Genomic DNA, 27,878 nt, shown 5'->3' on the forward strand with positions numbered 1-27,878 from the left:
TTATTTTGGCTGTACTCTTCCTATTTCCACGGACAAAGGATGTAGGGACACATGCTGCTGGAGCCTGTGACGGAGCTGTCATTTACCCTGAACCCGCAGGCAGGGGTCTGCTGTCATGCTACGAACACATAGCATCAATAACATGTTTGTCGCTTCTTTTTCTTGTCAGTCCTGACATAGTTTTCTTTTTTTTTCTAATCTTTACCAATTGGTTTGTTTTCTTTATCCAAGGGGCTTTGGTACTTTGTGGATTACTAGAGAGGGGGAATCAATTACAATTCAGCTAGTGGCTATGATCAATAAATCATATGCTAGTCGATCTTATTCCACTTATCCATTTTTTAATATAATTTACGTATGTGTGGGGGTTTTGTCATACCCTTCTTCATTCTTAAAGGCAAATTAACAGCCAGTCTTGAACACTACAAAAAAGCCACACTTGCACAGTAAAGAAGAAATATGTTTTGTTGAAACAGCAGAACACAAAAATCTGTGAGAGTGTTTCCAACAGGGCTTTTACTGAAATTTCCCCATCAAGTCTCTAGCTCTGGTGCTGGTAGCTGTAGTCTTGTAAACACAGGAGAAAGGTGATAATTCTTTGGATTTAGTTAGCTACACTTCAAAGTGCACCAAATCCAGCTTCCTAATCCAGTTCCCACAAGATGAGTTAGATGAGGCAAATACTAAAGATGAACAAGATAATAATTGGAACAGAAAAAGAAGCAGGGATGTAGCATAGTTTGATAGAGAAATTGCATGAGATCTGATACAGTGCATATTTAGCCATGAGCAAGAAGTCACGGTACCAACAGTGTTGATCTCCAAATTGGCCTCCCAACCCACGCAGGGAGGTGTCAGTCCAGCTAAGTTGTGACTTGACTTGACCCCTGACTGAAACCAGAGGTGTCAGTCCTGACTTACAGGGCCTGCCATCTCCCTGCTTCCTTGGAATTGCTGGCAAAGCTCCCACATGGCCGTGGTCCTCCCAGGCAGTGGTGTCACACCTGCACAGCCTCCCATAGCTCCCCATGCCCGAGTGCAGGTAACGCTGCCCTAGCCCTGACTGAGTTTGTACTCTGATTCAGTTCAAACTCAAAGTAGCACAAACCTGACTCTGTTAGTGCTGCTGTGTCTGCTTTTCCACAGGTATAAACACAACATCAGGATTCTCTCTTCTGTTTACCTCAAGAGACCTGCTGTGATCTTGGTTTAGGTGTTAGGAACTGACCAGGTTACTGACCAGATGATTAAAGTTTACATGACAATTAAAAAACAACCAGCAATCCAGTGTGGAATGTAGAAATGACTCTCCTTTTCAGTGATGACAAGATGGACAAGGGGGAGAAAGAAGTGTCTGTCATTCAGCAAGGACAGCAAAGGATCCTGAAGGCTGAACAGTGTTTCCATTGTTTTAAACAAGCTCTGCTTCTCTATTGAAAGATCCAAATGACAAGGACACTGAGGGTTTCTTTCTCTTTGCTGTTTGTTTCCCTAGTAACAAATACACAAGCTGCACTGTTAGATACCATCCTTTCATCCTTCTCTCCCTTTTTTTTTTTTTTTTTTTTTTTTTTTTTAAGATGAAGACATGTCAAGGATGTAGTCAGTGGTAGCAGGTTAAGGTTGTTTGTACAAATGAACCTCCAATACAGCATGATGTACTTGAGGGTACTGCATGTAGTCAGTGGCTAAGATACTGAAATAACTTAAAAAGCATGGAAGAAAAATGCTTGCATCTCAATGTCTGGATCATTACTTCCTTTGCTTCTTCAGGATATGTTAAGTCTCAAAAGTTTGGAGACTTTAACCAAATTTAAAAAGTCAACTGGTCTTAAAATTTCAAACTCTGGATTCTCTGTGTTAGCTAAAAGAAAACTACTGTAAGAAGGAAAGACTAATTTTTTAAAAAATCAATTTAACTACTTTCTTATATGCTTGCCATAAATGCAAGGTTAGTAATGAAAAACAAAAAATCTGATCTTGTGTTCTCAGTTACACAGGTTTGTAACACAGGTCTGTGTTCTCCAAGGAAAAGAAAAATGCATCTTTTTTTTCAGGACATGGCAATAACTGGTCTAAAGAATGTCATGTAGAAATAACACAAAATTAATATCAAACTTCTGATTATATAATAGACAAATACAACATTATGCATTTATTGTAAACCAGCTCGTTGCCAGGTCATAAGTTATACTGGTATTTGTCACAGTGTATTTTAGTTACTTGTCTGGAACTGCCTGTGTATGTTTTATGCCAACATAAAACCTGCAAACCCCAAAAAGATGCAGTGAAGCTGCATCTTCAGTGGATCAGGGAATATCAAGCAATGTGGTCAGCTGTCCTGAAACACTCTGATGTCTCAAGCTTTCCTCAAGTGGAGAACAGGCAGAGGAATTAATTTGGAGGCTATGAATCAAACAAATCTGTATCATGATTTTTACATGATGCAGACATATGCTCATATACTTATAAATGGATGTGATGTGAAAAAAAATCAGAATCACCCAGAGCTCCAGATACCTAATTTAGGAGAATATATGTTCTATCAGAGGGCTGAAATATACACCACTGGAGGGCAATTTGTCATCTGCAAAATCTGATTTGCTCTGTTTATGCCCACCATCACTGTGGAAGATCCACTTTATCTCTTGTGTGACTTTTGAAATAGCAAAACCAGATGTTAATTAAACTTTTCTAATATTCAGTCGGACAGATATACAAGTGTCCTACCTAGAGCAGAGAGATTCACCAGGGAATTAGCCAGCACACATGCCCTTCAAGCATTAGCATGCTTTAGTAGCTAGGTTAAATTTTATTATATTTTCCCCCTGAATTTATTTTTTTTAATAATTTAACATCAATTTTCAGTAGAAAATCTGGACCTTTCTCTACATGATAACAGTAAGAGTGGAGTTTTGTTTTATACTTCTTTTGGTCTTTAAACAAAAATATAAGGCCCACAAAAGAATCATCATGCTTATAAGCACAGTAAGGAAAATGATGATCATAAGAACAACTGACATCTGTATTCATTGTTGAAATTTGTTTTTTGTACTAACCAAGCTGTGGAGAGAGGAAGTTTTGTCTGTTCTCAAAAGCAGAGGCAACTGCAGGGACTGTGACCAGGCTGTATAAGTGGGGAAACCTGATTGTGTCTCCTGCTTATGGCTTTAGCTGTTGGTTTTTGAAAGTCAGTCAAGAGACTCAAGAGCAGAACAGACTGTTGTAGTGTGTAAATATCTGTGTGTATCTCTAGAGCTTGCAACACTCTTTTTCTAATGGGAGAATTTGTTCCATTTGTGTTTCTATCTGGCACAATCAATTAGAACCTCTGGAACTGCAGGATTCACAGATCCTGTCTGATAGTTCTGTAAATTTCCCCTCATCTCTGGAAAAGAAGGAGTAGTTCTGTTAATGTCCTTTGCAAGGGGTGGTATCTAGATCATCTCCAGAGACTGAAAAGACAGAACTGTTCTAACCCATCTCTGACAGTGGCTGTGTGATTCTGAATGCAGAGAGGACTGGAGGCTGTGCCTCCAGCATGAAACATTGAGACTGTAGACAAGAAGCAGACTGCAATTTAGTAGGAGACTGGAAATGGCATCATCAGTTTTCCAGCTGTTCACTCCTGGTAAGTAAATTGCACAGTACAGTGGAATATTTAACATGCAAACAGGAGTGGCAACACAGTAAACCAGCACAACAACATGGAGAAACTAATTGCACTTGATGAGTACCATAGCATTTAAATCACAAAATCAGATGCTAGCAGGGATTGTCTGTATTTAGCAGAAGAGAAAGTAGAAGATGTGTTTTTCTGAGGGAAAAGGAAAAAGTAGTAGAATAAAGAGAACTACATAAGCTTTTCAATGTATAATACATTTTAAAAACTCCACCCTAATTTAAGATTGTCATCTATTTCATGCAGCTGTCAACTCCTTGGCTGACTGTTGGCCAGCTGTTGCTTATCTGGGAAGTTAAACTTGTGTTTTGTGAGCCATAGAAAAGCAGAGATGAAATTTCTCTTTATTGTTGATACATGTTTTGTAGAAACACATTCTGCATATGCTTGCCTATATATGCAAACCAGTTGGCTAGAGGCAGGGATTCAAGCTTTTTCTGTGTTGGGATTGTTCAGTTTCCTTTTTGTTTTCCCTTATTGTAAGAGATGTGTTTCTCATCTTAAAACCCAGACTTATATTTCCATCTTCATTTTCTATCCTGCCCAGATTAGGGCATCCAACAAAAGCATATTCTGTCGTTGCACAGATAAACAGAGCCAGAGGATTATTGTAATCATGTGGCACAACTCACCATGGGACAGAAGCTATGTGACTGGTGATATTACTTGTCATTTAAAGCAGAACATCCCTTAGAACATCCTGTCTCTACAAATTGTTAATTCCTTGTTCCAGCCACTAATTACTCTCATTGACAGATATCTATATCTTATTTTTCCCTTGAATGTGTTTAATTTTACCTTTCAGCTGCTGTTTCCTCTGTCTCCATAAGATGGAGGAGACAGTAAGACTCACTGTAGATATGAGAACATCCTTTTAAGAAATAGCATTTATTAAAGCATATTTTTCAATTCCTAAGTTGTTTCTATATCTCTTCTCAGGTAGTTTTCCAAGGTTTCAAATTATTTCTTGATCTGTGGATTCCAGCAGTGGATTCAAGCATGGAACTGTCCTTTTCCTGTTCAGACAGTCAGATAATCATATCTATTTGTGCAATTAATTGCCAGTTCAACTCATTCTTCACTGGGATCCCCAAAAACATTTCAGAATTGCTGTTCCCACTTAAAATCAGCAATATCTTATTATAAGGGGCAAGCAAACCCAAAGTTAGCGAATTGATGGTAAAAATATTTTCAACTTCTTAGTGCTTTCTCATGAATCAGTCTAGACATACCATACAAATTAAAAGCTTGGCCACATTCAGAAGATAACATTCCTGGTCTGTTATCAGGAGTGACCAACAGGTCACCTGGAGTTTTTCACAGAAGGTGAATTTAATTTCGTTTCAGAGGTGAATTCCATAGCAAAGCAATTCTCTAGGAAAAATTAAATCAAGACAGATTTTGATAAGGATTGACTTCCTGTGGTAACAAATCTACTGTTTACAGGGCAAAAGTGCAACAAGGCATCAATTATTCTCTGGAATTATATGAAGACAGATACTAAAGAGCTGATTCTTTTTGCAATGTTGAGGTAAATACACAAAGAAAAGAGTAATGTTGGCCAAGGTAATTTTCTGAGAAGGACAAAAATAAAAGTTTTTATTACAATTAATATGAGTCTAGTGTAGCTTTGAAACTGAATGAGAAGGAGACTGAAGAGAAGAACAGTAATAACAAGAAAAAATATAAAAATTTTGTGTCTATTAGAGCACAGGGTTGTACACTGTAACTTGACACTTGACATGTATTCTTTTTAGTAACTTATCTAAAAAGTGTCTACAAAGATTGCTGGAAGGAGAAAATACAAAGCAACCTCTGTCTTCCTGCTCTTCACACTGGGGTTTTTAAATTCACTGTGGCAACTGCTAGAGCTGCCTCTGACTTATTACTGGTATTGATACACCTGATTCTGTAAGATGAACTCAAAGGCCTTATTTGTTACCTTGTATTTTTTCCCCTCCTCTTAATCTTTCCTTCTTCTTTTCTCTTGGGTCATTTAATTCCATAAATCCCTGAAGAATGCAACTGAGCCTAAAGACTAGGGTTTTTTTAGACTCAAGAAGCAGCAGCACTGATTTTTATGTTTTGTGATCAGATTACCTGTACATTTCATTTGTAGGCTGGAACAAGCTATATGATTTCTGTACCCTGAACACTAGATATTTCTGATTTTTGTTTTCTCCAATGGATTTTTATTTTCTCCAAGGCTATCTCAGTAACTGAGAAGTGAACAAGCCTATTAAAACTGCTGAAGGATTTAGATACAAAACAGCCTAACACTTTGTCCCACTGGGAAGGTGTGCCTGGTACTGTACTGGCTCCATCTTGTGGCTGAACCTGCACTGATTCTTTATAATAGGCTGACCCTTCTTGCCATCATTCTTATATAAATATTGATAAATAAGTGTGTGAACTTCCTTTATAACTTCTAGGACAAATGGCTCAAATGTTTCTGGTAACAGAGAATGGGAAGACAAGATCAGCTGAAGCAAGCATTGCCCGTTTCCCTGTGTAGCACTGTCAATCACAGTATTTGGTTACATCCTCCTGTTACTGCAGAGGAGCCTCAGACAGGCAGAGGGACAGCAAGCAAATACCAGCACTTTTTGACTCCAACTTGTACTAATGTTGCTGTTCATTATTAACTTACAGTGGCCAGTAAAGCAATTCGCCATTTACTTTCAAGAGTGGCCTCGAGTTTCTACCAAACCATTGACACAGATCAGTGTTGTTTATTTTGGCAGCATTCTTTTTTTCTAAAACAAATATTTTTTCAAGTGGTTGTCATTAAACAAAATGCTAGCATTTGAATGGAAGAAAAAAGAAGATACCTTTCAATTAACGTTTTCCTGCCATCCCTGAACTGTTTCAGTAAGTGCCTTGATTTGACTGCTCAACCATCCAAACCATGAACTCTGCATAGGAAAGGACAAAACACACAGCAGGAATTACAGAAGGCTGCCAACACCCCAGCTCACTGACTATACGGCTCAGCTAGTGCCTGCTTCATGTCCCAGTTATATAAGTTCATGTTTTGGTGTATAGTACAACTAGGTATTTTCTTCAGACTGCAGAAAAGCAAATAGCTCACTTTTAGCACCTTCAGTGTTGGCGGCAGGAAGGCAGTGAGCTGTCAGAGCATGCTGGATGTTCTCTTCTGTTGTGTATCAGCTTGTGTGTTACAGGATAGAGCTTCTAACAGGCACAGTAGAAGTGGCATTCATCTCTAAAGACATTGCCACACTTGCAAGATTGCAGAGATCAAGAGAATACAAATTATGATTGCAGAAACTGGTAGAGGGTTGGTTACTGGGTATGAGGCAGGATAAGACTGGCTGCACCCATATTTTGGCAGTGTTAATATGAAAAACATATCCCCTGATCCATACAATGTGGAAACAAAGGATGTGCCTGTTTCCAAGGAGTCACAAGCCCCAGCAAAATATGTATGGCAGGAACAGTCTCTCTTGCTATGTCATACAGAGCATCCATGATATCCAGGTGTGAGTGACAAAGCAGCTTTACCTTTAATGTAGTTGCCAAGCTAGAAAACATTCCATATCTAAAATTCCACTTTGTATCCCCTGCAGACATGCTCAGAAATCTGAAAATAAATACAGGTTTGCAAGACTGCCACAGTGAGTTAATAGTGTCAGTCTCTCTCTGCTGTACATCATACCCATTTCATAAAGCAGATCTGCTCAGAGCTACCCTAGCTTTATGTGAAGGATTCCGTGCTAGATTTTGTACCAAGAAAAGATCTTTGCATTAAGTGTGTCACTTGGTCAGGAGTCACTTTGCACTCAGTACATATTTGCTGTGCTCTGTGCTGTGCCATACAGCTGCTGACTGCTCTCGTGTCTTCTGCCGTGGTACTGACCTGTCTGTCAAAATGTTTGCTGAGCCTGGCACAGGGACTGCTGCAGCTTGTGGCCCAGGGAGGCAGCACAGGAGAGGAACAGGTTGGCCAGGCTGCTGCAGCCACAGTATGATCAGTGTTTGAAATGACTGGAACAAGGGTGGGAGGAAGATATAAAAGACTCACTTACATCTGCTCGAGACAGCACATCCAACACTACACATAAAAGTTACCACGTGTGTGTCATAGAATGTGCTAACAATTACTTAAAATGAAGGCAGAGCTAATGCTGCTGCTTTGTGTTCTGCAGTGTGCCAGGTTAGAAGGTTGTTGTCTGGTAACAGAGGGTGGAATGCAAATATTGCAATACCTCAGTTATGTATCTAAGTTCTAGAGAAGCTGATGCTCAGGTGGATCTTACCAACACCAGCTGAGGGTTCCAGTCTTCAACATCCTTCTCTGCATCCATATATTCCAGAAAAGTAGTGCCAATGCTGGCACACCATGCAAAGGAACTGTCACAGGTGCCTTTGGCCTGTGCTTTTCTGAAACCTGTTTTGCATCCTAGGTTTTGTTTTTGTATTGCCCAGTATCTTTGAGAAGATGCTGTTCTGCCAGAAATATCCACATTCCAGTGCCTTTCTGGGGTGTCTCAAACTAAAAAAAAGTCATCTGAGACCTCTAGATGGTTCAGAGGGCACAGGACACAATGAAACCAGCTGCTCTGGCAGGAGCACACAAGCACAAGTCAACATAACTCACATTTGATCAGGAAACTGATATTTGCTCTTGTGTGAGCTGAAGAATTATAGAGCAGAGCATTAACGGTGTGAGCAGGGTGCAAAGCAAGGCATGGAAACTGGCAGAAAAGCTACTGGAACTAGCAAAATCCCCTGAGCATCAGTATCCAGAAACTTCCTGTAAGACACTTTGCTGCTGCTACAAACAAGATTCTGCAACCCCTTGGATATTGTTACAAGAGAGAACTGTGTCATCTTAGCTAGGGTATAAAACACATCCACAGGCTGGTGAAGTTAGTTTTTCATGTTACAAGCTATAATACAGTCCTCTGTCTTGAATTGCTCTTTTGATACTTCTGCCAGTATGTGTGGAATGGGTAGATGAGAAGAACAGATTGTACAAAGTTTGACAATCATAACTAGCATAATCATTAATATTCATATTAAGTTCCCAATGCCTCACCTTGCTTCTGTGCTTCATTCCCTTAGCACGGCAGTATGCTTTTTTTGTAGGTGTTTGGAATTGCTTGGACTTACACCAGAAATGGGGAAAAAAAGGAAGAATGATCAAATCAGTCCCACACATTGAAATTATCTTTAAATCCTCATTTCTACTGCCTTAACCAGTCATACTGTACACCTACTGTGAGACTCAGACTGCGTTAAAATAACACAGCTAAACAACCAAACCCAAAACAAAAGAGCCCCCAAACCTACCATATAAAATAGAAATTATTAATTTACAGTTTCAGAGGTATTTTTGTGCTGTACTCTGTCAATAGGTTAGCCTTTGACATACACTGCAGCTCTAAATCTAGATGACTTATATGGTATTTTAAAAAAGTCTGGATATCATTATTATTATAATAAATTCTGCTTTTTAATGATCGCTGACTGCTGCCAGCAAGGTTTTGATTTGTATGAGGCAGCTGAGTTGATTTGTATGAGCACAGCAGTGACCATCCCGGCAGCTCTGCAGAACCACGCTGGGCAGGAGCGCTCTGCAGCACTGAGCTCTGAGCTCCGGTTATGCTTTCTCATTTCCTTCGAAGGCTTTCATTTGCATTTGAACGGAGGCTGAACAAAAAGTGTCATTGCGTCATTTCTAGGGCCGGATTTGTCTCTGTTATGTTTGCTTTCTGGAGACTAGATCACCGTTGCTGAAAAATTTGACCCACGGACAAAATGAATAGCAATCATTACACAAATGGGGTTTGATTTGCAGAGAATATGTATAAAACCCAGTACCTGAAACGTGCAAGGTGGCACAAGAATGAGAGCTCAGCCCGGGAGCAGGAGCAGCACAAAGTGTGGCGGTGCCAGGAAGGGCAGCCTGTGAGCAAGGAGCGGCTCAGCCTTTGCATCTCTGCGGCAGCTGCAGGCTCTGTACCAACGGGGATCGTCCTTCGCTGCCAATGTCTTCCAGTCAAAACAGAAAAAAGGATGGGAAGGGTAGTGCCCTTTATACCCTAACCCAGCGGGACTGAGTCGGGGGGAAAGTGATTAAAGGATAAATACCATGCCTGTCTTGATCACCATATATCTTTAAAACTGCAAAGTTCAGCAGTGTAAGATATTAGCAAGTATGAACTAAAGATCTACTTCTCCGCTCCCTTGAGCAGGTCCTCTCCAGCCCCATGCAGCCCAGAGGTGTCCCGGTCACCACATCTGCACTATCAGAGGTGTTGGGCCAGGTGACCTTCAGAGGTTCCTCCCAACAGAATTTTTCCATGGTTGCCTTCAGGAGCTCAGGTGCATTTGTCAACAGCTACATCTAATGGCACTGAATCACAAAAAGTTCTAGAGATGGAATGTCTTTTATCCAGGAAGACCAGGAATTCATCTGACCCCAGCATAGCCTTTGAAGTGTAAGAGGACCAAAGAGAAAGAGAACAGTAAAACAAGAAGAAAATAAATAATTGCACAAGACAACAAATGGAAACAAAATCATTGCAAGAAGATACCAGGCAGGACACCTTTGGCTGAGCCCATTACTTCCTGAGGGAGGCTGGGCACTGGGTGAATCCAGTTTTGGGGTTGGTTGAAGAAAACCAACGTGGCATTGGAAAACCCACCCAGTAGCAGCTGCTGATTACCAAGCCCTGGAAGCTGACAGCCTGTGGTGCAGTCTCCAGCAGGGTATAGGAATTGTGATCATAGGAAAAGAGCTTGAGCTGGATTTACATCCTCTGTTTCCCTCAAGCTTTTCAGAAAGTAGTTAGCTCTTCACTGCCTGAGTAGGTGCAAAGAGTTTACAGATGTATTCACTGTCCCTAAACAGGCCATACAAAGAGTTTGTAATTTTTACCAGTTTACCCGAAGATTATTTTATTCCAGGGCATGGAAGGCTTCATGCCCACTGCTCCAAAATCTAGTAAGTTAGCAAGCAGGAGCAAGACAGATCACTTAAAGGTAATCATACTTCTTTTCACAGTGAAAATTACCAGATATTCAAATGATTCATACATTCAAGTAAAACCAAAATATACACATGCAAAATTCCAGTAATTGAACACAAACATGTCATCATGAATCCATTCTCAATGCAAGTGAATGCCAAGACAATTCCTGAATATCCTGAAATGAGCACCTTAAGAGCTGAAATAGACTCTCCTGCTAAACTAATTGCTACCCTTGTTTGATGAGGAGTGTGGCAATTCGCAGATAGAAATATTTATACAAGAAATGCCATGGGCTTCATTGTTGCTGCCCACCTCTCTACCCACCAAACCCACCTGGATTATAATCACCGTCTTCAGACAACCCCTGTTGCACACACAAGTTTCACTCATTCAAACACATTGATTTGGAGATACTTTTGTTTTCTAGTCCCTTTTTTCCCCAGAGATTTAATTCAATAGCTATTACACACATGGCATTTTATTCTGAAAAGGACTGTATTTGTATTTATTCTTTGAGCTAAGTGTTTAGTTTAATATGCTTCCTGTAAATAAACTCTATTACCCCTTGTGGTAAAAGCCCACAAGTTCCTGCTTTGAGAAATTGTTTGATCCATGTTAAATGAAATTGTTTCTAGATAAATGTTTCCATGTGGTATTTGCCTCTTAATTCCCTTAAATGCCTTTGAAAGACGCAGGCTCCCAAAGAGACTGTACCAGTTGCAAGGAAGGAGGTTAAAAGAGAAAAAACAGTGAAGAATTACAGAAGCAGCTAAAAATTGGGAAGCAGAAATACTGTCATCTCCAAAAAGTGAGTTTTTCCCTGCATACATGAAAGACAGCTGACTGGAGCCTCAGGTAGCTGGGAGTTACAAGCTGCTTCTCTCTTCAGCACTGCACAAAATTCAGCCATTTGAATATTTCCTAAAAGTATTTCATATTCACCCCCCCAAAGAAAAGACATGAAACCCTTTAAATTTTTACCTGCTTCTGCACTGCCCAGTGACGTCTTCCACAGCAATGGACACTTGCATTCATGGGGGCAAATTGTTCTGAAGGGCTTCACACCCGGCTGCTCATCCCACGTCCTCGGCCCCGATTTCTAGTGGCGAGAGGGAGCGCTGCCCCCGAGCACATCTCACACTCCCAGAATTCCTGCCGTCAGTCCCCTTGCTCCAGCACAGCCCTGCAGCCTCTGCTGCTTCCCTGCCGGCCCCGACACCCGCACAGAGCGCAGCGCATCTGCATTTCAACTCCAATTCAAACTCATAGCACTTGGTGTTCTCCACACAGCTCAGACCTCTGCCACTCTTTTCTGCCCCTCTCTCACTTGGATAGGAAACACAGCAACAGCCTCCAAGGACACAACGTCCCAGCAACAGCTTCCTCAGTTTCCCACTGTAAATAATCCTGTGTTCTGTACTTGCTATACAAATGGTTAGAGGTATTTACATAAAACTGGATTATTGCTCCACTGACAATCAGTCTGACAGAAGGATTGATTTGCTGTCAGCTATTAAATAATGTGGCAACATTCCTGCCTAGAAATAATTGCTGACAATGCTAGAGTTGCCTGGAACTTGTTAATAGGACCAGACTGCTGTGGAGGCTGGTCAGCAAAACGTTCTCATACAAGGCACAGGCACAGCCTTTATAATCCCCAAGTGATCCTCCAAGGAAGTGCAGTGAGGATTGACAGCTAAGGCAGTGTCACACATGTACAGAGCAGCACCACAAATAACTTGACTGTGTGTTTAGTGATTTTATTTACAAGTTACCATATGACACCTGTAGTACTACAGTTTTTATAACACCATTAGCAGTAAAATAAGTCACATCTAAGAAGAGTAGGAAGCAGCAGAGAAAAATGTGCACAGAGAATGCAGCAAAGCTATTTAGCTATATCTGAAAGTAGGTATTTTTCTACAGACTTAGAAAGTGAGAAGGTATATATTTGAGAAGAACAAGCTCTTTGGCCCTCTTATTTCTACAGCATGAAACTTTTTGTACAGTGACAATTTAGTATAATGAGTACTACACTAGCAGTCAAATGCAAGTGATAGGGAGGAAACTGTCTTAATACCTTTCCCTTTTGAGCACCCAGAAATGAAACCCAAAGCTTCCCTTTAAAGGGAGTTATCCAGGGCTGGTTTACTTGCAGAGCCAGTAGTGCAGAATTGCTACTAGGGGGGCAGGAAGGAATAGAGCTTATGACTAGAGAGTTCCCAAGAATTGCATATTGCCTGTGAGGTCTTATCTGGTCTTAAGCAGCTGGTGAGCAAAGCCAGTTGGAGCATCCCACAAGTCTTTTTACAGTGCCATGCTCTAAAGCTGAGTACAGTTTAGCAGAACCCCAAAATCAAGCAGAGAAAAAAGCCCTTCTGCTCTTTGATATTTTTGGCTCTAATGATGCTGCTGTTGAGCCTGGGCCATTCTCAAGAGGAACAATGTGGAGGAGCAAATCTGGAGAACCACTCTAGACTTAGATGCATACTGATAACAAGACTCAGAAGAAAATAAGCTTAATGCAGCATCAGGTGCAACCCTTTTCTGCTTCAAAGCACAGCAGCAGCTTCCAGAAAGCAAACAAGTGTTATTCAGGATCTGGTTTTCCCCCAGACATCTTTAACAGCCTGGAGCAACTGTCAGTGCACACAATCCATGCTAGTGGCTGCAAAGACAACAGAAATACAAGCTGCACAGTAATAATTATTTCCACTACTAACTACACACAGGATATATTGCTTTTGGTACAATGCCATTTATTGTCACAAGAAGAAAACCAGTGATTAAGTTGAGCACATGGATTATGCAGATCTTTGCCATGCTGGAACAACAGCATTATTTTACTTACAGAAATGTCACCAAGTCAGCTGTAAAAACAGCTTAACACAGTTCTTCCAAAATACCAAGCATATCCTCAAACCCAAGTTTATATTAAGTTTAGCTACAACAGAACGATGAATAAATGGTTTTGTTTTCAATCCCCACTTTTGTCTGGAATGCTGCGCTTATACTGCATGAAGGCAAACAGAATCAAAACACAGTAGAGTGACAGCCACAACACCCACTGAAATGTTTCTGAGTGGGCAAACTGGCCTGCAAGTTTGTGTCCCCTCCACACCTGTGCAAACCTACTCAGAAAGCCTGCAAAGGTATGTATGTGTACAAAAACTAACAAAAGTTTTTTAAAAACACAGAATGCATTAAAAAGTCTAAAGTCTGAAATCTTGAGTCTGTGATGCCTCAACTGTAAGTTAGAATATCTGTGGGTTTTAACACTTCCAGGAACAAAGAAAGCAAATTTCCTTTTCAGTACTAGCTATCAAAATTAAAGGTGACCTGGAGAAAGACTTGACTAAAAAGCCTACCTTTTGGGGTATCATCCGTTCAGTGAGTCTCAAACCAAAATACTGAATTTTCAGCATTTTTGCATTTGCAGTTTTAAGGCAGAAAAAGATGTTCACAGCAAGCCATTTAGTTTTGGATGCTACAAAAAAAATCACAAACAACAAGCCAACAAAAACGAATAAAACTAACAACCCCCCTAAAAGGTGCATCTCAAGTCTTTTAGTAATAGCAAATTTTAAAAAAATTGATGGCACTCTCTAAGTTTTTTTTTTTCCTGTTTTTTTTTTTTCTTCCTGTTGTTTTTGATAAAAAAGCCTGAATTTTCAGACATATATCACACATCACAGATAGAGATTAACATCTTCTGTTATTTCTAAGCTGTGTTCAAGATCAGAACTAAACTCACAAGGTAGAATAAGAGATCTCTGCACTGCCCTGGCTAGTGCCATCCCTGGCCTGGAGCTGCTCTGCACTAGCTTGGTTTTCTCCCCAGAGCCAGCAGCTGAAGCAGGGCTCCAGGGTCAGCTGCCTGCACCCAGGCCTAGCTCTGTGAAGCACAACTGTGTCCTTGGCTCAGGTGTACAGAGGCAAAAAATGAAAGAAGCAAATAAAAGCAGAGCTGTGATACTGCAGGAATCTACAAGCATGCAAGGTAAGGAAAAGTAAGAACAAAGGAGTGAAGTCATTGAGCCAAAGCAGACAAGGGACTTTGGAGAAAGATCCCAACATGGAAAGTGTAAACCCCTGAGGAAGAGCAGTCGCTGGAAGAGGAACTCAGAACAAAGGTCAGCCCAGTGCCAGCAGCAAGGCAAGGAGACAGGGAGGAGCAGTGCTGCAGGCAGCAGCCAACAGCTGAGTGCACACAAACTCACAAACTGGGAAGAGAAATACAAGTATTTTTATCACTGTCTTTTTAGGTGAGAAAACTGCAAACTCAAGACCATGGCAAGGCATTTCTTGCTCTTTTCAGGGACATCAGGAATGGAAGAATTAAAGTCTCCTCTCTTCAGCCTTCACATAAGCACAAGCTACCTCTGTACTAAGCTAGAAGGATCACACATTTCTCTACCACACTAATCAGCTGGAAAGAGAAGGAACTTCAAGAAAAATGGGCTCTGTGTGTGTGCATGTTGAAAGGAAAATGAGAGGCAGCTTTAGGGAAGTAGCAGGAAGTTTTCAGTATTTGCAAGGTACATCAGTTTAACAGGACCAATAATCTGCTGTTTATCATCAGAAAGCTCAAAAATCCTATAGAATAAAGATTTTTTTTGTAGCAAGTGGAACACATTTACTCCATTTAAACACAGAGAAAAGTAAATTACCAATAGCAAGATGTACTGAAAAAAAAGGCAGAGTTTTTGAAAACATGTGAGGGAAAGTCGTCAGTGTAATTTACAAATTACAGGGAAAAGCCAGAGGGGTTACAGAACAGTTTTCACATCCAACTCCCAAGATCAGGCTGCACACAAACAGCACGTGAGCAGAGCTGCCTTTCTGATGGGGGTGTGAACACCTCTGACACCAGGGTGGTGTTTGCAGACACACTGAAGTTGCCTTTGGAAGCAAAGTTGTGGCTCTAGAACTCCTTCTGAAGCTACCTGGACTCATGCGGTGAGAAGATACATCAGAGCAAGGTAACCAGCACCAGACATTGCACACATTGATACGAAGATGGTTTTGAGTCTTCCACATGCCTCAAGTGTTTTTAATTTTTTTAAGTTTTTCAGTGTTACATACATGCAATTTAGTAGAAAGAATAACTGAAGATGAAACATGCACAGTACAGAATTATCTCTGGTCTGTGAAGTCCTGGGTCAGAGTTCTACAGAGGTTGCTGCCATCAGACCTACATTAATCTCTTCCTATAAACACGACTTGTACTCCAAAGCAGCTCCTTGCTAGCTTTCCTGAGTAGGAGAGCAGCATCTGCCCAGTAGCTGGGGGTGCTCACTGGAACCACCAGCCCCCACCCTGACCCACAAATCCAACACCTCAGGAGTGCCCACTAGAGCTGAAGCTTACAGATGGAGAGCTTACAGCCAGTTCTGGTGAGACATAGGAAATCTGGTATTTCAAATGAATCCCACTGAAATAAGGATCACAACATTAAGTCAATCACTTGCTTGTCAAAACTTTCCTGGAGCCAAGCAGCTGGGCAGTTGTACCTTGAAGTCCCTCCCTGAAGCGCATGCTATAGTGAACACACCTTCTGCCAGGGGAACAGCCACAGCCAACAAAAATGTAAGAACACAGAGAAACACGGCAAAAATTAAATTCTGTATTATTCTTGGGGGAAAAAAAAAATCTGTAGTCTGCAATGAAAGCCAAGGAGGGGAATGAGAGATGAATTTTTACAAGCCAATTCTCAGAGCTGTTACAGACCTGTCAGTTATGGTTAAGCTTTCTTTAGTTTCAGGTCACATTTTTTTGCCTTTTCATATTAATTAGAGAAGTTTTTACCTGCCATTATCCAGCTACACCTTTTAAGAGTTCAGTTCTTTGAAGAAGAACTAAAAGTCCATGACAGTGATATGAACTTACTTGCACTGCTCCCAGAAATCTCACATTTCAAACCCCTGGTCAGAGAAGAACCTTTTTGTACTGAAATGAAAACATTTGGTCTCTAAGGATTACACAAGTAATAATTTTCAAGATTTTGTGAGGACAGTGCAATATGAATATTCACAGAAAGAGTGCCAAAAAAGCCCATGAACCATCAGATACACTGCAATTGATTTGTATCGCTCAGCAGGTTAAGATCTCATAATTTCCTCACACCAAACATTTCTGCCTGTCTATAAAGCAAGCCCATCTGTGGTTTTTTATGGATGGCTTCCCTAATTTGATTCCAAGCTTACACAGGGGGACACACACATTGAGCAGCTACAGCTCTTGCTTGCAGGCTGCTCCCTGTGCACTTCCAAGGAGGAGCAGTTTTGGATCAGCCAATGGACCAGCTCGGGGCAAAGCAAAGTCCCAGTTTTTCTACATATGCACGGAACTATGCTGGTTTGGTAATACAGGGACACAATTTAATGATTTTCTTTGCATTTGTTTTTACAAGATTGAGATGCCAAAAACAAGACAGAACATTAAGTTACCTGATTTTAAAAAAGAAAATCACAAACGTTTACAACATCAGAAGAATAAGATGAAATATAAACCTTTGCTACTTACAATTGATCTATACAGATTAACCAAATCACAAATCTGTCACAATATAAATGTTTAATTGTTACAATGAATAAGAACATACAGAAAATGATTTATTTATTTTTATAAAATCTTCCTTTGCTTTTTTATTTTAAGCTTACCATTAACTAAATTAGCTATGCAGGTCTTGTGGGGTACATGACTAAGAAGGCACCAACAGTACAAAGCAAAGACAAAGCAGTTTCAGTATTTTAAGAGTGCTCTACACTGATACAACACGAGAAAAGGCAACAATAGTAAGTAAACCAGCTGCAACCTTTAGAAACTTGTTCTAGATTTACACATGTAGTCCAACTTTCACATTTCCGCCGATGTGTCACTTGGTTTGATCACAGCACATGCTACAAAAAACACTGTAAGCTTCACTTTACTAATGTGCACTTTTCGCTAATTTAGTGTCTTGATTTCAATTGTTAACTAAACCATTTTGAACCACAAATGTATTTAAAACTTAGTAAAAGGATTGTTTGGACTTTTTTGTTTAAACCACTGCATTTACAAAAATATTTCCCCTAAAATCTGGGATTGCTTGAAGACATTGCTGTACAAATATAAAAGTACTATGCAAGGGACCAAATTCGTAAGTATATGGTGTGTATGTATAGACCTATATTTATACCATATCACTGTGCTGTAACAACACAATAAATTTATCAATAACCAAGGACTATATAAACTACACTAACATAAGCAAATATATATTAATAAAGTTAAAATCTATAGTACAGTTGCTCAGCAAACAACTTTGACATGGTATAAATATATCGTAGCATATTACAGTGGGCAGGTTTTTTTTTTCTCTCATTCTGCAAGGAGAGCCCTGCTCAGCTCCTCAGGTTTTGTTTGGCCACTGCCGAGTTCTGTCCCCACTGGCGCTCCTGGCAGCTCCCGGTGCGTGGCCCAGCTCTGGTGTCACAGGGCTGAGGAAGAGTCTGGCCTCAGGCAGGACAGCAGAGTCAGACGTTTGTTTGCCAAAGCATCCATGAGAATTTTGTGTTTGCATATTTTTCTTCAGCTGTAAGGTTGGAATGTTTTTGACAGTGAACTGTTTACATTCCTTATTCCCAAAGCATCTTTACCATGAAATATGCATGCTACTTTGATTAAGAGTTGCTGTTCTCTGCTCTAAAATATAAAAACTGCATAAAGAAAAGAACTCAATGTAAAATGATGAAATAACTGACCTAACACAGTGTTGTTAGAGGCACCTTCTTTAAACTATTTTCAAAATCTGACAAAAAAAAAAAACTAAAAAAAAACTAAACTAAAAAAAAAAAAAAAAAAAATCAAAAAAAAAAAAATCGTGCTTCAGCATTTGACGTATCAACAAATTTAACCCAACAATGTTTACTGACTTCAGTAAAAGACTGATGAATGTAGTTATGGATCCTGATGGATGCCAATTGGATTCAGCAAAAGTAGCTAAGAAAGAAAGCCCAAAAGCACCAGACATTAGGTAAAGCAAACCCTTGGCTTCTCACTCAGAGAGACAGGATGCAAGGGTAAGTCTACACCTTCCCAAGCATTCAAAATTAAAGAAAGTATTAAAAAAAGAATTAGGAAAGATAAGGGTGAAGTAAGCTGCCAAAATTCTTCCTTAATAAATTAAAACTGAGGTGTTACAAACTAATTTCAGTAACAGTCATCTTTCCAATCATGCCAAAAATAATTCCTGTTGTAATGATGATCATGCAAGTAGCAGAGATTCTAGAAATATTTCAACTTTTCAAAACTGAGTGAGAAAAGCATTTTGGTAAAGATGTGTAGAAAGGTCAAGAGAAATTTCTACACTGGTATCAACAGTCAAGTGCATATTTCTTCTATAGAAATGTTTTTAGCATAGGTTCCATACCACAATTCCATGATCACTTGTGCAGTGTCCTGACAATGCTCTGAATTTGTTCCCCACAACAGAGATTTATGTACCACAGGAACTTCCTAATAGAAAATGCCCTTTAATGATGAACCCTTGCGTATTAAAAATTAGTTTTGGCAGACTAACACTTAAACTATAGGAAAAAGAAAATTCTGAAATGGAATCTTGTAAGCACCCTTATCTATTGGAGTCTGAGTTAATGGCTTTCTAGATTTCTCTGAAGAGCAGACTAAATGGTATGAGAAAGTTTGGAGTTATTAACCTGCCAGCATCCTTATGTACTACAGTAGCAATTGAACCTGATTTCCATTCAAAGACATTACCCAAGAGGAAACCAAAAACTAAATCTTAATGTTAATGTGAAGATATAAGATTTAAATTTATTTCCAGGAATTACAAGTGCATTTTGTTCATATTAGCAAGCAGTCTTTATACAATCCATTCTTCACTGCTGCCAAAATAAAATGAGAAAAAGACAGCAGAGATATGAAAAGCTAAAAATAGAACTATTTTTCCTAAGTTATTTGTTGAATAGCATTTCAGTTGAACACAACTCAGAGGTAACAATAGATTATTTTTTTTTCTCATAGGCATGTGGCACTTAGACAATCATCTTTGCACAGAAAGCTTTAACAGTCATGCGAGGGCACAGTAATTATTTTAAACAAGGCAAATTTCTCACCACAGAGAGCAGTGGGGAAAGAAAAGGAGGCACTGCACTGGAACATAACACCTAGTAAACTCCACATTATACAATTTCAGTAACAAATACTTGAAAAGATCATTAAAAGGTATACAATTTTAAACGGTATTTAGTGCTAGCTTTGTTTGGTTGTCCTAACTCAGCATTATCAGAAAAGTTTGATAGTACTTGACAACAGAACAGTACTTCATGTCACGAGCTCATGGAGGCTTGATTACAAATCACCATAGTGTAGGTTGCAAGAAATGAACTTGAGATGCTGACATGCTGTAGGAGCAAAAGTAAAATCAAACTTTCTCATTTGAAGATGCAGTGTTCCTCTCTGCAAGAATCTGAATGTCAGTGATTAGATTCAAATGTCAAAACTATCAATCCTCATTTGAAGCATTTCATTGGTATGCAGGATGTAGACTGAGTTAATTAACATCACATTTTGGTTTCTTGCTTGCCACCAGATATGGCTGCCTTGCCCAGGAAAAGCGCTGGCCATGGGGTCATGGTGCCATCGTGGTCTGTGTTAACCCTTCCAGCACCCAGGGAGCAAAGAACAGCTGCAGCTGCCACTTGCCTTTGCACAGGCTGTACAAACACTACTGCATGGTAGGAACTTTGGGAGTACTATGCCTCCAAAAGGGTAAACTTTAAATGATCTCTCTTAGAAAAAGCAGGGAGAAAAAGATACAAATTTCATCAATACATGGAAAAATGTTTCTTAGATTAATTCATTAAAGTTGGGCTCCTATGTGGCTCTTACACTGGATAGAATACCTATATGTACAGCACAGGACACCCAAAGAAGTGCATAAGCAAGAGTAACATGAACACAACTTACGCTGCAATCCATAGCATAATGGTACACTCTGCTGGATGCTAACCAACCATTTCTATTTAAAAAGGACGTGCAAAAAAAATCTGGGATGTCACTGACTTAAAGTGCCCTGAATAGTAGCTTTTCTAAAAAAAAATGCCAGCGACTTCAGTAAAGTCAGAAAAGCATAGTTCATGGTGTAAACGTCTTACAGGTTAATGAATTATCTTCTTGGATACTGATCCAGGAGTGAAAGGAACCACTGCATCTTTCAAACCAGAAAGCAAGCAGTTAAAACACGGGCAGCAGTAGGTGCACATACAGTACAGTACTGCAACAGGTCAACAATGGGCATTACGCATAGGAGTGTCAATTACAATTCTTCAGGCTTAAAAGATTCATTGAAAGCATGAAAAGCCAAAACTACCAGGAACCGCCCTCCTGAATGGCTCAAAGGAGTTAGTGGATAAGCTGAGAGAGGCCACAAGACATGACCAACAATAAAGAACTGGGAAGAGGAACAGCAACGTTTGAGCATGCCCAGTCCTTTAAGTCCTTGTCCTACAAAAGAGAGCAGAGACATATTCAGTGAAGGAGTTTAACATCACCTTTTAAAACAAGCCCTTTTCTATTTCTGTGCTTGTGGATGCTCAGTGCACACTGTGTTTACCATGAGCCAGAGCCAGCAGGGTCTACAGATGTTAAAAAAGAATTTGGAGACAGTGGATATCAGAGCATTCAGTTTTAAACTATTAATTCTTCAAAAGATTAGCAAGATTAAACATAACAAATCAATTAAGTGCATTGTTTGTCTGAACCAAAAATCTGTTATTTTCATATTGCTTCTCAATTCTAAAACCCACAGCCCAGGGGATACTTTGAATCTTGAGAAACAGCCCAGTGAGAAGAGCTGGATGATAAAGCACAGGGGGAGCGTGCAGGGCAACAGGAGGGCACAGCAGGACACTGTTACTGTGCAATTGAAGCCAGCTCCGGGGGACTGGCCCTCACTAGCATGTCAAGCAGCCATGTTTAAACTGTTGTGTTGCGGCACTACTGGCAGTCCTAACCACAAATTACCAGCATATGATCAAGCTAAGCACAGTATTTCAATTTCAGTATTGTGCTGGCCAAATCAACTCTGCATAGTAGCATTTGAAGGTAACATTTTTATCAAACCAGAAATTTCTGCTAGCAACGGATCACTGATATCTTTATCCCTAATCCTTTTATCCCTTAATCCCTAATACAACCCAGGTAAGTATGGTCTGGGCCAAGAGGCAAGCAAGAGATCACCAACTATGATTTACCATAGCAGTAACCACTCACTGTCCTTCCTCAAGATTACAGCCTATTAGGAACAGGCTTCATCTTCCTAAAAATTATATAACTTTCTTCCACCATGTGTACATGCACAGCTGTGCTCTCACACAGAAAACATGGGTGGGACACGAACACCAGACAGTTACTGTGCCCCAGGTCTGCTCTATTAACAATGCCAACAAATAGAACCAGTGTGTGAACCTCAGATTTTCCTACCTTTTAATTATTACAACACTTCCAGTATCACCTAGCAAGTTTAAATAAATAAAATGCAGTATTTGTAAAAATTGAAATTCATTCATTTTTAGCTTCTATACATCTAAATATTCAAGCCAGTGGCAAGAGCAGTTACACTATTAAAGTTAAAAACTGTATTTTTAAAAGTTTCCCCCACTTTTTTTCTTTTTCTTTCCTATTAATTCATCATTAAATGAAAATCTGGGGGTATATGAAATGCAGAAACTGAAATCCCATTTTTAGTGCAGAAAAATTATTGTTTGTAGCAACGCCACAAAGCTCCTGCATGCTGCCAGCAGAGCTGTGGATTTCTGGCATCAAGGAGTGCCCTGACTCAACACTCCACCTTCCTGCTGGAGCTGCCCACACAAAGCAGCTCTGAGGGAGGAGAGCACTGAGAGCACAAACCAGGCAGACCCAGGGCAGCCTGTTGCCTTGGGCTTGTTTTTCCTTTCCACTCATAAAACTTTGATACTTTCCCCTATTAGTGTCAAAGAATTTATGAATTAGTATTCACAGGTACTCCAGTCAAGTCAGTGTTTGACCAATTTGGTATGAAACTCCTGAGACTTGCAAGCCTTGTGGTACAGGAAGATCAGTTAAGTCCATTGAATGAAAAAAAAAGAAAAAAGTCAGCCAGTGAATATCAGTACATTTCATTTTAAATTAAACTTTTAGACCATCAAAATACTAGGAAAATTAGTAATAAATAATTTATGAATATTTAAATACCTATCCTTATTTACTCACACTATTTGGGAGCTACTTAAAACTAAAGATAATTCATACTAAAATTTAATGTCTGGTTTTTTTCCTTTAAAATAATTTAAGAGATTCCTCCTCTGTACATTACATTTAGGAGGAGGTTTTTTTTAAAGTGTTTGAAGCCATATGACAAAATCATGTATCTGTAATATATGAAGAACATTTCCCCTTAAAAAGTTTTTTAACAAAATTTGCATTTCAAAGCGTTACCACTGCTTCTATTCTAAGAAACTATTGAAACGCAATTCTTATTCCCTAAATGTAACCTACAAACAAGGTAAACACCTCGGACAGTTGTCTGGATTCCATGTGGACAGTTTAGTGCTGTGGTCAAACAAACTTTCCTCACAAACAGGACAAGACTGAGGTCAGGTCCTTGGACAGGAAAATACTGGGCCCTGGGAAAGGCAAGTCCTACATTTCACCAGCAGCACCAAAGTTCCAAATTTTCCCCCTGCCCAAGTATCCCCCATTGCTGTGACTTTACCTATGCACGATTTAAGATCGGTATCCTGGCTGGAATCTCGCAGTTTCCTCAAAAATCAATTCTTTCAGCTTTTCCTTCGGCAAGTCATCCAACTCCATATCAAACTTGAAGGGTGCTTCAGCTACAGGCTTAATAATACAAAAAATATGATTACTTTAATGTCACTGTGCTGTTGAATTTCATGCAGTCCTTTTGGGGATGGGGAAAAAAAATCTGAAAATGTCCTTCAGAAAAATATCTAATACTGAGCTGTCTTCAAGGCAGAACTCCCCTATGTGTGCTTTACGGATTAATTTATCAAATTTTACATCAACCACAGTAAGCAGTTAGTCAAATCCAAACCACAAGTTGAAATATTTATTCAAGGCTCATAACTCAAGTATCTACTTGAAGAAAACAATTATCTTATACATTTTTATTTCTTGGAATAAACACATCTGGTCCTTAAGGAAAACTTATTATTAGCTTATTTCCTCCTTCCCTATTTCTTCACAAAAAGGAGTCAGAAATCTCCTCCGAATTGTACATAAACTACAGCCAGTTCCGATTCAGGGTTTTTAAAGCAGAATCTGATGGCAAACTCAGTCATTCTCCTCCTTTACCTCAGACATTATGAAACCAGGCCACATATGAGCTGAGAATCTCCATTTTCTGGAGAGGGAGGGCACCTTAGTATGTATTTATTGTGTGGCATCTCCTAAGTATTGTACTAAAATGAGAGATACAAATTTTGGTAAACTGATACAATTTGTTCTTCAATTCCTTAAGTGTAGTAGAAATACTACCCTTAAACTAAAGTAGAAAATAATCAGCTGGATCATTTTATCTATGTTTACATTTTAACAATGTCATTACCTCATCACTTGGATCATAATACTGCTCCAGATACGGATGGGCTAAAGCTTGCTCCACTTCAATTCGCTTATGAGGATTAAAGGTCAACATTTTATCCAACAAATCAAGTGCTAAGAGGGAAAAAAAAGTGAGCAAGGGTTTAATACACACTCCACAAAAGTGTTACCCTGACCTTACCCAGACAATACCCACTAGCCAAGGTCTGTGCTAATGGCAGCGCACCCCTGGAGATTCCTGCTGTAGATGGGACCTGTAACAGGCTCAGAGGCTGTGCCTGCCCCTCTCCCAGCATTCCTGGGCTCCAGCTGCCCTGGGCACCTCCTGCTCCAGCAGAGGTGTTACCCTGCCAAAGCCCTTCAGCCTCAGAATGGATGGCAAGGCAAGAAACACACAGAATTCTACGGTACAATCTGGTTTGAACTACAACAGAAATGAAATAGATTGAGACTTTTTCTTCTCTCTGAAAAATGCTTTGGATTTTTGTGCCAAAATCCAAACTAAGATGGAGCTTTTTTGAAATAATTATGAATGTGTTCTTATTTTGAAAAGAAAACCTGGCTGTTTACGGATGAAAATGTCATCCAGAAGCCATTAGGAGTTCTAGATCATCACAGTGAAATATTATGGCAGAACCAGCAGCACAGAAGATACTCTCCAGAGAAGATGCAAATACATTTATATTCATGAGATTCAGGCAAAATCTGTTGAAGACAACTCAAAGAATCCATAAAGAACCTGAAGATCCAGAAAGACAGAGAGTGAGGTCTGATGAAACTCTGAACAGACATCATAAATCAGTGCTACTGCAGCTGGCCAGCTCCTTTGCCTGTAACATTTTTCCAAGAAGAGAAAACATTGATTATAGGAGCTCCTGCCAGGAGTGCTCCGGCTCCTGAAAGCTGCCCTGGCACAGCTTCCCTGGCACAGCTGCTCTCAGGTGCCACTGCCAAGGTGCTGCACCAAACAGCACTCCCCCTCAGCTGAGGTACCAGCACTGCTGCCATCTGAGCTGTCACAGCCCACGGAGAGGATTCTCAGCTGATCAGCGCTGGTACAAAAGCAGAATAAATCACTGCTGTTTTCCTCAATGACAAGGATAATCAGCTCCATACAGTTCCATCTGCAGAAATCAGCTTTTACATGGTAATTCAGTACCTGATCATATTCACTAAAAGTAAATTATCATATCAGTTAAAAAAGAAGTGACTTACAAATCTAGAGCAGGTAGAAGAGCACTGTACTGTGAATACAACCACCCGTATACAGTATGAAGTTGAGTACAAAAGGTAAATTAATAGCTGTCTAGCAAAACAAAATCATATTTACCCTTTACTAAAGCCTTGTTAAGAAAGGTTGCTTTTATAACTGTTGCTCCTCATATCCTAACTGAATTTTTTAACCCATGAAATTTTAAGCTCTCATGGTACCTAAGGATTACACTCACTGACGAGATCCTGTTTGATCTACAACTGATGCACAAACTTTACCCAGGGCAGCAGCAAGTGGCTGCCTCCTATGTGATGCTGGAAACAAAGTTCAAGATTTGTTTGCTGCCAGTGTTGAAATCCAGTGCTGATGTTCAGCACTTGAATAACGTACTGTGCTTCCAAGGACAGTGACAAGCGTTTGGATACCATGTGTTAAAGTTAAGTTAAAGACTAAACTCCACAACAGGTAATCTTAGAGTTACTAAAAATTGCACTGAAAAGATAAACTAGTATGAGGGTTTTGTGCTGGTTTATGATTTTATATTAGATTTACAATGGTATTTTAAGGTGCTTACATGTTCTATTTCCAATATAAAGACAAATTCTTAAGTTATAAAAACTCCCATCCTGCCATTACTTTGATACAATGTAATATAAAAGTATAAAATACCTTTGGGGTCAGCATTTGGAAACAGCCTGTTCCATGGTACCTTATTTTTGTGTGGTAGGGAAAGCAAGTAGTTTCTGGCCTTTAAATTTATTATACAATTCAAATCTTCTTGGGAAGGCGATCCAAGTATACCTAGAAATATGAATACAAGCAATAGTGCACTCTATGAAAAGCACATTAATACAGCTGTATCATATCTGCTAAAACCCAATATTAAAACTGCTGGGAAGGAGATTTCAGACCAAATGTTTTAAGGACAGCAAATACCTGAGGAGTTTTTAGAAACTTTTACTAAAAACCATTTTTAAAATAAATAAATGGATCTGAGTTTTCTAATGATCTGCAATCTCTTAGAAAGATCCCAGTAAGTGGTGTACCTATAGAAATTTTTTAAAATTTGGCCTGGACTTAATAATATGAGCTTTAAATTTATTTTTTTCAATTATGTTTTAAAAATAAATCTGCTGATGTAGTAAATAAATTGGTAAGTATTCTCTTGTTGTCCCCAAAACAATGATTACCTGTAGCAATTGCTGCAAAAATAACTAGAGGGGACAGCAGACACACCTGCAGATCCACACCTTAGAGTGACTCACTGGGGATAGAGCAGCCCAGCTGGCAGAAATGATGGAGAGAGAAAGATGGATGTGCAAATGCTACTTTTCCATAAAGCTTACCAAGGATATGGTTAAGTTGGTCAAGGTAGTGTTTTCCTGGGAAGATGGGTCTGTTGGAGAGCATCTCTGCCAGAATGCAGCCCACTGACCAGATGTCAATAGACTTGGTGTAACCCTGCAAGTGAAGCAGAAACACATTTTTGTCAAATTTTTGCATAATAGCAGCAACATGTTACCTTACTAAACTGTGAAAGTGCACACAAATAATCTTTCTTTTTTAGATGAGTCATGCTGGTTCATGCTGTTTGGTTTTTCTGTACAAATGAAATAATTAGGAACCATATATCAAAACACTACTTTGAAGGGGTAGCAAGAACTGAAGTCTCCAAGATACAGTTTTTCAAAAGGATTCTTTAAGTTTAATCTGTTACCACCTGCAAATTGTTGAGATTTCCTAATTTTATAATAAATTTAAACTAAAACATTTTGGAAATTTGGACATGCTATTGCCATAACAAAACAAACCCAGCACTGAAAAAGCTGTAAACCCTACAGGAACAACAGCCTTCCCAGAATATAAAAACCAGCTCCAGGTGTCACCTAGGTGTTTTGCTAACAAGTGTCTGGCTGTGGGAGTTAACACAGGGGTTCTGAAGGACACCCACCACTCACACAGGGACTGGATGCACCTTAAAACAGCCACAAAACACAACAGTAATTCCAAATATTCAAAAACCAAAGGAATGATTTAACGAAGACTATGGGAATGCAATTAAGACTGACACATAAGAAAGATGACATGCCTTCATTCAGAATCAGATTCACCCTCATTATACATTCTAAACCTAAATTAAGATGTCAAGATAACATTGAGGCAATATTTGCTGCCTTGATGGAGGCAGCAGTGGAATGCTCATTCCTACCACTCCTGTCCTGCTCAGTGGCACAGCAGGTGATGGAAGCAGTCTCATGACTGGCAAAGAACTGGAGGTGTGGGAAATTAAGCAAGTGATTAGTCAGTTTTAGTACTCAATAATTGAATCACAATTTATTGAAAGCCGGCCCTAGTGGAAACCCATGTCCAC

At 39.6% G+C, this 27,878-nt stretch overlaps 2 protein-coding genes across 2 annotated transcripts in view; both read right to left on the minus strand.

The window, feature by feature from the left end:
* Positions 1-27,878, minus strand: part of PPM1F (protein phosphatase, Mg2+/Mn2+ dependent 1F) — a 97,296-nt gene that overhangs the window by 2,578 nt on the left and 66,840 nt on the right. The window lies entirely within an intron of this gene.
* MAPK1 (mitogen-activated protein kinase 1) overlaps positions 17,041-27,878 on the minus strand; it is a 33,074-nt gene continuing 22,236 nt past the window's right edge. The window contains exons 5-9 of the mRNA XM_056504049.1: positions 26,854-26,968; positions 26,177-26,308; positions 24,299-24,408; positions 23,444-23,571; positions 17,041-21,192 (exon numbers count right to left, since the gene is read on the minus strand). Coding sequence (XP_056360024.1) covers positions 23,455-23,571; positions 24,299-24,408; positions 26,177-26,308; positions 26,854-26,968 — 474 coding nt within the window. The 3' untranslated portion in view covers positions 17,041-21,192; positions 23,444-23,454. The remainder of the gene's footprint in view (positions 21,193-23,443; positions 23,572-24,298; positions 24,409-26,176; positions 26,309-26,853; positions 26,969-27,878) is intronic.

The sequence above is a fragment of the Oenanthe melanoleuca genome, chromosome 15, assembly GCF_029582105.1.
Source record: "Oenanthe melanoleuca isolate GR-GAL-2019-014 chromosome 15, OMel1.0, whole genome shotgun sequence".
Taxonomy (NCBI): Eukaryota; Metazoa; Chordata; class Aves; order Passeriformes; family Muscicapidae; genus Oenanthe; species Oenanthe melanoleuca.